This window comes from Austrofundulus limnaeus, unplaced genomic scaffold (assembly GCF_001266775.1).
Source record: "Austrofundulus limnaeus strain Quisiro unplaced genomic scaffold, Austrofundulus_limnaeus-1.0 Scaffold219, whole genome shotgun sequence".
NCBI classification, from domain to species: Eukaryota; Metazoa; Chordata; class Actinopteri; order Cyprinodontiformes; family Rivulidae; genus Austrofundulus; species Austrofundulus limnaeus.
The window spans coordinates 667,965-679,863 of NW_013952621.1; the positions used below are offsets into that span (position 1 = coordinate 667,965).

At 42.4% G+C, this 11,899-nt stretch overlaps 1 protein-coding gene across 1 annotated transcript in view; it reads right to left on the reverse strand.

Moving 5' to 3' along the window:
* Positions 1 to 11,899, reverse strand: part of efnb1 (ephrin-B1) — an 80,306-nt gene that overhangs the window by 32,710 nt on the left and 35,697 nt on the right. Inside the window, exon 2 of the mRNA XM_014019387.1 lies at positions 9,870 to 10,147. Coding sequence (XP_013874841.1) covers positions 9,870 to 10,147 — 278 coding nt within the window. The remainder of the gene's footprint in view (positions 1 to 9,869; positions 10,148 to 11,899) is intronic.

Genomic DNA, 11,899 nt, shown 5'->3' on the forward strand with positions numbered 1-11,899 from the left:
TATTAAATAAAAACCTCTTACAGGGGAAAAAAATGAAAAACCAAAATTCATAGTCTCAGAAAATTCAAATATTACACAGACATACTTTTGATACATTTAGCTGTGCTCTGCTTTGTATGTGTTTTATTTTATTTGTTTCATATTTCTTATTTCATCCATGTTTTCAATTATTAGACTAAATTTGACAATAAATAGCTTGAAAATACATATTTTGCAGGTTTTAGTTTTTAATATTAATTTACAATATGGTCACCCAACACTTAACAATAGCCTCTACCTCAAGAGGTAGAGTTGCCAAATAGTTGGCTCACTGCTGCCAACTAGTGCTCAGAGGCTGAACAACATAAAAATGAACGGCTGGCAGGAAAGTTAACATTTTAAAACTTAATAAAAAATCGATACAGGGCTTTAGAATATCGATACAGTATCGAGAAATGAAATATTGCGATATTTMAGTGTATTGATATTTTCTTACACCCCTACTAACCAAGGTATTTTTCTAGTAGATGATCTAGAAACAGATCATGATCTCGGTTTTTGAGAAAATTTCTATGGTTTTTACATAATTCCCACTGTAAACAGCTGCTTTAAACGTGATGTAATGTGCCAAAGTGTTTTTGGTTTAGAAGCTTTTTAAAAAAAAAAAGAAAAATGAGGGCAGTACTGTCGCCTCTTGCAACGTATTACTTTTACAACCCAAACACTCAGCTGTGTACACCGAGTTCACCCAGCAAACTTTTAAAGCTAACACAGCTAAGCGACACAGCTAAAGAGAAGAGACAAGAGTCGATGGTGCGAAGATAAGGCAAACAGGATTACAGAATGAATGACCAACTCATCGCTGTGGAGGTTTTCGTCACCTTTTGGTCCCATGGTACCYTCTACACTAACCATCAAAGTGCCACCTGAGCTGCAGAAAAAGGTTCACCATCACCTGCGGGGTATTTTATCAGATGTGACCACTGTTAGATTTACTACAAACATTTTGAGTTCAGATGTTTGCTTTAGCCTCACAGAACACTGGCTCAGTTCCTCACTTGGTCAAAAAAAAACTTTTAATTCATTTTTTTCCCTGTCATGCTATGGGGAAGTTAAACTAAATACATTTAAAATAGAAACAAAATCCCCTAGTTGATAATAAAAATTTAAAAAAAAACTGAGGAACAAAAATCTGCGAATCTGTGCTGTTTAAAAAAGTGCAAATATGGGATAAGATCTTGATCAGGACAACCCTAACAAATGACTTTAATGTTGAAAGTACAGCAGGACTTCAATAAACCGTGGCACAAACAAGAACGTGCACTGCTCCACATCGGGCCTCGTTAATAAAACAGTCAATCAACATTTTTTTATGTAATACAATGTAATGTATCTGAATATAAACTACATTTATGGAGCTTAACAAATAAATCAGTTTTATGAATCAGACCTGATTAAAAATAAATCAGCAATGGAAGTGGCAATTAAAACKGTTAATTGGCCAACCTCTAATCAGCCTTTTTAATTAGAACTCTGTTTACAGATATTAAAGCGTATATTAGTTGTTGCCCCCCCCCCCCCGGAATAAGAAAATGAAGCTGTACGGGAATCACATGGACAACATGGAGGCTAAGCAAGCGTTTGCTGGAAGCGGGTGTTTTGTTATTCACCGAGGTGTGACGATGTGGCAGACTTCAGGTGGGGAAGTCGGCACGTGTCACGGTCCACGATGGTACACAGCTATAAAGAGTGACAGCTGTCAGGGGGGATCAGGCCCAGGCTGCCCGCTTCTCAGGATATCAAAGCAGAGAAGAGGTGCATGTCGACAGGCTGCCTCTGTTTACTGCTTTGTGGTTTCGACTTTATATAGAACAGAAAGTCGCAGGCCCAGCTAACCGCAGAGAACCAATCACCAAGTAGTCGTACTACTCTATGTCAATGAGGGGTGATTACAAGACAAAAAGGAGGGATGTTCTTTAGGCTTTGCGCCGTGATGTATTATTACAGTCTGTGTATGTATATTTGTGAAAGAATATATGTCCCTTCCCTTTTCTTTTCTTTTTTTTTCCTCGCTCTGTTGCTCATTTTCCCTCTTTTATTTTCTTTTCCCTAAAAGCCTCCTGTCTGGAGTCACCTCTCTGCTCATTCTAAGCCCTAAACACAGCACAGCCATTTTCCACACAAACAGCTCATTCGATATCCTGTGTTTAGACAACGCAGTGAAATATAACCAGTTTGCTCAGTTGAGAAACAGGGGTTAGAATGTGTGTACACAAGTCTCTCTCGCTCTGTGTGTGTGTGTGTGTGTGTGTGTGTGTGTGTGTGTGTGTGTGTGTGTGTGTGTGTGGGGGGGGGGGGGGTATGTTGTGCTGTTTTGTGCACACATCTATTTGCATGCTGGTGTGAGCTTATGAGTATATATATTTGAATTTGCTTATGTGGCTTTGTGCTTATTTTTGCCTGTGTGTTTGTGCACACACAGACACACACGCCTCGTGTGTTTGCCTGCTTCTGTTACTGTGTTTGTGCGTCTGTGGTCGCGCTGGAATGGAACATGGACATTTTGCCACTGAGCTGAATTCACAGAAACGGGCTTGGCCCTGGCCTGCAGAGTAGTATTTAGAATCTGTATTTATGCGTTGGACTACCRCAGCAATCTCTATTACCGCTTTGTGATTCATGTTTGTTTGCTTTGTTCAGAGCTGATTCCATCAAGAAGCCCCCACTCCTCTTTTTTTCTTCTTTGGTTTCCTTTCTGATTCTTATAAAATGCTTTCCACAAAAAAAATAAACGCCATGCCCGCTGAGAGTTTCATCAGCCCACCGCTCTTTGTCGTAGCTGACCAAGCATGCGGTGGTTTCCACCGCGAGGATGCGACATTAAAACTAACAGCCTCTATAATTACAGATCCATATTTCTCCGATGAGTTTGTGTAAACAGGCCTGGGCTCCAAGCTCGGGGAGAGGCGGACTTCTTGGCAGGCCCAAGCTGAGGGTGCTGCTGAATGGCTGTCGGAAAACAAAGCCATTTCAGAGCGTGCCTTGGAGAAGACAAACCACTGTTCCAGGGTTGAGGGAGAGCGAGAATGAGCTCCATCTGACAGACGCAGAGCTGAGATTTGAGTTCAGCTATTGGCCGGAGAAGAAATACTCTGAGAATATGTACTGCTGGCAAAGCAGGAGGCAAACAACCTCAGACATCGCCAGCGGAAAGGGAAATATGCAGTTGCAGAGTGTTTTAGATTATGGGCTTCATTGTTTTATCCTGTGTTCATTTTTTTTTATAAATAGCAAAACACCATTGTCCATGACAATCCTCATTATGGACATTCTTCTGTCCTACATTTACTTCTTTTAATCACTGTGTACTCTAAACACGCATCTATCAAGCTGGCCTCAAACGTCTCCTTTTCCTTTAAATCTACAAAAGCACAAAAGATGGTTTCCGCTCGGCGGATGGATTTAAAGAAACCAGACTTTAAATTGCCTCTGGAAAATAAAAGGTTACTCAGCAAATAAGTTTGTGTTAGATGAGAGGAGGAAACAAAAATCAACATTGTTGTTATTTCTGCGTTGCGGTCTCTTGTGGTCTGCATGCTGAGAGAAGATCTGAGTAATCAAGCAAACTGACTTGAACACAGACCTCCCACAGCACCTGCCTGCGCATAAACTCTGAAACATGAGGGGAGGATTGTGGAGGGCGATGGTGGGAGGAGGAGGTGGTGGGGGCTGCAGAGAGGAAACAAGGGTTGACATGATGAGCCAGAGAGTGAGGGAGGCCTCACATGCAGGATCAAATATTCTAATAAGATAAGCATGGAGCACTGCCGAGGAGGGATGAGTGTCTGCGTTTGGAGCCGACTAATTGAGATGAATACATGAATATATCYGCTTCATCTAGCAGCGACGGGCTCCGCTGTAACCAATGGTAACCATTCACTGGTACAGCCATGTGAGCAGCCCCGTTACCCCCACCCCCCCACTCCAAACAAACTCCTCTGCAATAAACGAAAGGCAATAACCAGCGACAATAATGCTGTGCCTGCTAACCCCGACTGAATGAAATATCCAAAGAAGTAGCAGAAGCAGCCTGGATAGATTTGCAAAGCAAGCAGAAAGCCATATATTACACTGGCACACTAATAAACACRGGGCTAAATTCACTCACAAGGGGGGGTTAAATCTGCTTATCCCTGACCAGGCTGCTCCACCGGTGCTAACCTGACCTGTTGGCTGGGTTTACTTTGAAAACAAAATCCGTTAAAGTTCGCAGATTAGCTGCTTTAAACTCAAATCGACAACGTAAGTACCACTTACCGACTCAAGGCACATTATTTTTTTCACCGTGAACTCCCTCAGATGTTATTTACAAACTGAGGCTACGAGCTAGGRGAAATTGTCTCTAATAACCTCACACTTTAGAGAAGTCTGCACATCCTTTATAGAGCATTTCATAAACGCAGAGTCAAAGGGATATAAAGAGGCAACACTGACTGAACTGGAGCATTTTTGGAGGTTTAATGATTCTGTATCCCGGCTTATGAAACAACCCTTTCAAGCGGGGCCGATAGCAATGTTTGGCAACTGTACAAATCATTATTTCAAGCTTTTTTTGGTGGTTTTTAATGCGTACAATCTGACAATTGTGCAATAAAACAGAGCATCTTTTGTTCTCTGCTCATAATAAGCATGTGTGAGAGTCCGTCGTGGATACGAACGGAAAGCCCTCTCAGTGTCTCTGGCTTCTAATTAAAATATTTCAGCGTTACAAATGGGGAGTGGGGAGGGGGTGCCAGATGTTAACTGTTAGCATTTCACATTAAAAACACTTATTTAACTGCCAGTTAAAAATGTGCGAGCTATTTGCATCCCTATAATCTGAAAATCAACATGCCTTCGACCTGACAGCTGAGTGGCTGTGATTTGATTATGGTAATTTTATGTTATCTTTAAAAGATGACATTTCACACTTTTTTTTAAATCATATTACTGTTATTATGAAGCATTAAATCGTGCTGCGTGTCTTTCTTCCAGTGTTCGTGCCCACTTGGCTACGCTCAAGACTTCATTTGATCCGAGCTCATGAACTCCTTTGCATTCTTATTGCAGTGAGCACCTGCGTGGGAGCGCGCATGTGCACATGTGATGGAGCGACCTTGCAAAACGTAGGGCACGGGGAGGATCTTTTGATCGGCTGCAGTCGGGGCAAAGAGTTCAACCTTGACCTTCGACTCACCCCCAAGGCGAAGGAGAGCAAGAGAAGAGGACCGACTTGAATAAGAAAGTGCTGGATGCCTGAAGCCCAGTGGTGTAGAATTCCTTCGAGGGGCATTCAGAAGGCGGGGTGTATAGTGTGTGGGTTGTTGAGGAAAAAATAACAGTGAAAAAGAAAAGGGCCCACGCTAAAAGAGTGCAAATGTTACTGACCTGAATTATGCTTCCTAACTTTAATCCTTTCAGGTGAGCATTGCTGAAATAATAATCTTAAACTTTGTCTGAACTTGAGTTAGACGAGCCAGTCAGTCAGATTAGTTAGCCTGACTCTTGCTGTTTTAAAGTAACTAACCATACTTAGTCATAGAATGCAGATTAAAAGTCAGACTATGGTCAGACTATTATTGTTACTCTTGACACTCGGCCCTTGTGCTAACAAGGCCAGGAACTCTTATCAGTAAAACACTAGCAGACTTCTACTGAAGTTGACCAGAACATTATGCTGACTTTTAAAAGAGCTACAACGTATTTACCAGGAAAAATGGTTAGAAATTAAATTGAATTTTTACCGTCTTTTATGTGTAAAATATGAATAGGGCTATCCCAAGTTGATCTCAAATATGGGCTGGTGGTACTAACCAATAGGGCTGTGTATTGGCAAGAATTTGGCGATACGATACATNCACACACACACACACACACACACACACACACACACACACCCTGTGAATGTTGTAAGTAAAGCTGGAAAAACGTACAAAGTGCAGGTGCTCGCTCCCTCGAAACACGCACAAAAGACACACACAGGAACCGCACACGGCCATTATCTAAATGATAGATGAAGTGTGTTATGGCTACAGTGGAAYAGATAAAACATGCTCTTCCTGTTGCAAAGAACAACAACATTAACATAATACCATAACGAATGCTGCATCCGATTACTGCTGACATGCAAACGTTACAGTATATGAGCCTAATAACGATCCACCATCAGCTGGATCCTGTGAGACAAGCCTCCCCTGTGAAGGATTTACAACTGGCTCCTGTTATGAGTTCACAGTCTGAGACGTGAAGAACAGAGTGCAAAGTGTTCCTCTCGTTTGCATAAAACAAACATCAGTAAGACGGCTGTTCTGCAGCGGAGACATGAGAGAAAGAGCTTTGCATAAAAATAAAATCAACCTAAAGTAAGGCTGACACTTTTGCTTTAAAGTTGAACCTAACCGCTGTCAGGAATGCGTGCCCACGCAGATGTCGGGAATAAAGTTAAGTTAAAATATTTATGATGTAATCAAGAGACAATATGCAGAGCAGCCATGCAAAATAAAATAATAAAAATAATCAAAGAAGTCATGGAAATCTTTTAGAAAGTGGCAAAAATGTCCAAGGTGTTTTCTAAAACACGTGTGGGCGTAATGAAGCTCAGAAGGAAATATTCCTAAAAACCCGCATAACATGTTGCCACAAGAGCCACCATGAAAACTGACGCTTGATAAGATGCAAGCTTCACGCTTCCCTGCATTCTGCCTGCAAAGTAGAGCTCACAAACACTGACTGAAGTGCAAACACACGAGAAGAACAAAATAATGTATGTGGGATTTATTTGTGTTTTTCTTCTTTCAGCGCTCTTAAGAGTAAAAGCTTTTAAAACGTCAATTACAGTACTAAAACTGAGTGTTATTAATATGTCTAAAACACTAGCTTATTTGTGTGCTCTTTGATGTAATAGAATTATGCATYATGTTTCATTAGTGGGTTATTGGCGGTGGGTCCTTTTTTCTGGCCTGCAGAGCTCCTATTGACTCTTCACAGGCTCTGTCGCTGTCTCTAGCATGAAACAGCTGGCTGCATGTTACTTCAAACACTGTCCTTCTAATTTTAGGATCATCTCAATAGTTTTTACCGGTTTAAGAGGTTCACTTCAGATGTCGCCGAGGCCCAGCCTAGCAGCGCTCTCGGGAAAATAAGATCAAACAAAATGCTATAATTTTAAAGAAAGGTTTGGCTCACAGCACAGTTCTATGAGAGAAGAGTCACTGACTCAGAAAAGACCAGCTACAGCTGAAACTCAACCTGTGTCAGACTCTAACATTCTGAGTAAAAGTAAAGCAAAAGTCTCTGTTTAGTTTCTTTTTTCAAGATTTTGGGACTTGGGAACTTGAGCTGGTAAAACTTTAGACGTATGAAGTCAAAATGAATAAATGGTGGTCTTATTGTTCTGACTTTATGTTGACTCTGACTCTGTGTTTCAGGTGTGAGCAGTCAGTGTAGAGGTCATAAACATCGGTACTGGTGTATGTTGGTCATTTATTAGCATATCKGTATCAGTCTGATTAGTGAAACTGGGCCGATATGAACGCCCAGTACTGATTTCCAGCTTGTTGCTGTTTGTGCTTCGGGAGGGGAGATGGTTGATCGAGTGGTATCTGTTTGATCATGATAGTGATATTGATGCAGCCAGGAATAACTAAAATAGAGAGCCATGTCAGCAGTCTGGTCATTTTTTATGGTATGTATAAAAATAATTTGTGTGTTTGTGTAAAATTGGTAAATATCGGTTATCGACCATGACAGCAATATTAATATCGGATATCGAAATCGACTGAAATTTTCATGTCAGTGCGTCCCTAAGTCAATGTGAGCAACAAATGCAGGGATGTTGAGTGTGAAGCAAAGATGTCAGACCTTGTATCTCCTTGTCTTCTGGGAGTTTTATTTCAATAGTTCAACTACAGCTTAAATAAATCTGTTGGACACACTGAGAGGTTTTAATTCATTTAGATGACTGTCATCTCCAGAAACCCTCAAATGCCAAGAAAAATGAGAAGACATTAAACTCCAGACTGCTTAGTTTATAAAATGTGGTGATGGAGGTAGTCCCTTGAGTCCTGCAGGGCCTTTGGGTGCTTCCCCCCCTCACMCTCTTCTAAACTTGCTGCTCAGCAAACTCTCCACTGGGGTTACAAAAGCCATTTCGGGCAAATCTTTTGGGGCTCTCGCTGTGAAACGTCAGGCCATCTTCTCCCGCTGCATCAGGGAGGATCTGGTCCCGTCTCCCATCACAGAGATCGGACAGCTGGACCCAAATGATATCCTTTGGGACCACATCAAGAACTTTGAACCGGAGCTGCMGAGTGATATTGTTTGTGTCTCAGCGGGACACATTTGCGGGTTGTTGACCAGGGGGACCCCGAAGTGCATGAAAGTATGTCCCCCACTGCTGACCCCCCTGCCAGCATGAGGATTTTCATCCTGTCTCACCAGAACAGCAGCCAACAATCAGCCCAGAATCAGGGCCTCCTTCGACACCACCAACTCCTCTGACACCCCCTGCAGGACCTGAGCTTACAGAGTTTCCTGTTGACCTCAACCTGGATAACCTCCCATAGAACCAAGCTGCTGACGTTTCTGTTTTTCCTGCTCCTCTGTGTCCAGATTAACCTGTAGTTTTTACTGAGGATCTTAAATAAATTTCAGATGAACATAAAACCATTAAGTGACCAATCCTCATGTGTCTTCACCTTCCCAAGCTCCTCGTGTTCCACCTGCTGAAAGTTGACCTGCAGGAGGATTGAGATGCACTTCTTTAGAACCTCTGATAATCGTCCCAAACAACCCTAAAACCCAGAAGACCAAACCGAAAGGAKGGGGAGCTCTCTTCCACCAGCTCTTTGAAACTTTCTGCTGTTGCTGTGGAAACACTCTCACCGAGACTGACTGACCTGTTTTATTACAGTAAAATTAATACGTTTCATTTTAATTGCATTTTGGTGTTAAATTACTGAAAAAAAATGTTTAAAGCTAAAAAAAGAAAAACAAAGAACTATGTTCTAATTATGTGGAAATGAATGATGTTTGAAATTAGYCAAAAAAAGAGTGAAAAATAAATAAATTATGTTACTTGTTTAATGTTGGAAAATGATCAAGAAATCAATTAGGCTGAAAGTTTGAAAAAATTTTGTTTGTTTGTAAAATTCTTGAAACATACTCAGATATTACAGGTATAAATTTTTCAGGTCAGTATTAATTTAAAAAATGGATTCAGAAAACTCTTATGCAAGTTTGATGGTTTTACTGAAAGTAGCTGCAGTTTACTCCTGCCCAAACAATACACTGTATGTCAACAGTAAAATCACGTGGTGAATGCTTCCTGATCCCAAGGAATCACGTTATTTTAGGTCTACATTTAAAATTATTCTACAGGGGCTTAACTTACAATTCTGACTATATATTTATTCATGACTAAATTCAACATTGTGAAATGTTGGAATTTTTAAACAACACGAGGTTTATTTTCAAATTCCCTAAATCAGTTTATTTTTTTAAACAAATCTCTTTGAGGTAAACCACAAAATGCTTCAAAATTCACAGAAACTGTTACGAACGGACTCGCACTTGCCGATTTGAATCCCGTAAAACACGTGCAATATTTAACGCCTCAAATCACCTTCGACCACGTCGTCTTCAGAAAAGCACAGAACCTCCAGTTGGCTGTTATGGGACCGCCGCCGTGGCTATCAAAAAGCAATTTTAATAGGAAACTCCCGAGTGTGACTGTGTGTAACTGAGTGTGAAGCAGAGATTATTACTCTGCATGCTCAGTCAAGCTCCTCCGGTTGAATGAAGGTGAAAAAGCTAAATTTCAACAGTAAATCATCTTTTCCTGACAAACTTACAGGTGATGTAGTAGTTGACGTTCCTCTTGAACTCCAAGCCCATGTAGTTGGGGCTGAACTCCTGGAATTTGATGGTGAATTTGATGTCCTTCTCGGGYTTGTTACAGTTCACCAGCACGTTGGGGTCGAGCACCGTGCTGCAACTCTCCGCCTGCTCCCTCTTCACCAAATACAGCTTGAAATACTCATAATCTCTGCCTTGGTCCGCTTTGGGGCAGATGATATCCAGCTTGTCCCCGATGTCTGGGTAGATGATGAGACCTTTTCCAGGAAGGAATCTGGAAGAGGCGGGAAGGGGGAGAGAGGAAGACAAGCTGTTACTCACAGATAAACGAGATAAGTCTGGAACAAACAGCCACATATTTTAGACACAGTTTATATAGTCTTAAAACCTTTAGCTGAGGGAATTAGGCRTTTAGATTTATCTGACATGGGCTTTCAGGCCGAGCTTTGTTCATTTTGTCTCTCGAAGAAACACTGCAGGCAGCAGCTTGACATGCTTCACAACGAGTTTACCTCATGCTTGGACCTGAATCGAAGCATGCCGAAGGTTTGCGGGAAAGAGGAAGAAAGATGTCGCAACACAAAACGGTCGAGTGGACGCGTGTCGCGTTACGTGGAAAGAGCGCAACAGATTTTCTTGGAGACGAGACTTGTGCCTCGACGTCATTGCCGACGCCGCAGCAGCTTCGCAGAGCGGTGTGCAGCGGTCGGCTGAGAGGTTAAAGCTTTCTCGATGCATCTTCCCTCTGTCATGATCGTCTTCTGGAGGATTAAGATAATCCTCGTGACCTTACAGTACCTCTCCTCCTCGCTCTCTGCTGCCAACTCAATCATATCAGCTTTTGTTCTCTTTTATTCACTAAAAGACGGGGAACAGAGTGTGTGTGTGTGAAAAGTAGGGGCAGAGGTACACAGCAGAGTGTTTAGGCAGTGCATGTGCGTGTGCGTGTGTGTGTCGGCAAAATAAGCTGAGGTTGCACTCCTGTTGGGGGGTGGGGTACAGATGGGCTGAATCATTGTTCTGGACTTGTTTGGGGCTTAAAATGTCAACATGGTTCAGCTCTGCTGTCCCAGTTAGCCAAGCATTAACCCAGACAGCCGGACTGACCACGGGTGTGTTTATGGACGGGTGTGTACGCGAGCGTGCATGTGTGTATGTGTGTGTTGTGGTAGCAGACAGTGAGCCCAGCAGAGGGGCTATCTGTTAGATCTGCCCATGCCAGCGGATTTAGGCAGGATTTAGCAACGCACGATGCATTTGTTGTTCTTCCTGATCCCTCACGTTTTAACAAGACATCAGCGGGTTGGGGCACCTCTGTCTGTCGCTCCTACTTTTCTCGCTGTCTGCCCTCTTCCCCCCTCTCAGAGTGTAATCTCACCTTATCTGCAGCCCCCTCATTTCATCATCGCACACATCATTTCACCGCTAAACAACCRGCTCCTCAGACGAGCCGAGCAGTAGGAACCGGCACACGAGTGCGTGGAGGAAAGGGGGGGGTCTTTGGATCTCTAGTCTTCAGTGTCTGAGGATGTCAAACACTGGCAAACAGCCAAACATTTGGAAGAAAAGATTTTTTTTAAATCCTACTTTCTGAGGAAACACCCCCCATGAAAATGAACATGATTGGATTAACATTCATGTTCATTCTTCTTGGATAAGGGGGGCATTAGCAAATAAATGACTTCATTCAGAAAAGAGACAAAATCCTAAACAGTTGAAATCCTTTCTGTCATACTTATTTTTTATGTCATGGGAGCCTGCGTGGACGGGAGGGACTTTCCACGTGGGTGAGACGTTATTTCACCGCATTGTCTCATGAGGGCGAGGGAGGGCTTCTGCTCATTCAAGAGTGGGTAAGAAAGAGTGAACGTGGGGTACCCTTTGTCCAACATCTCCTCATCATCTCCTGGTGCTCAGCCCGAAACCCTCTGCTTCTCTGCTTGTGTGTTTCTGTGTGTACTCGAGCAGACTTATGTTCGCGTGTGTGTGTGTGTGTGTGTGTGTGTGTGTGTGTGTGTGTGTGTGT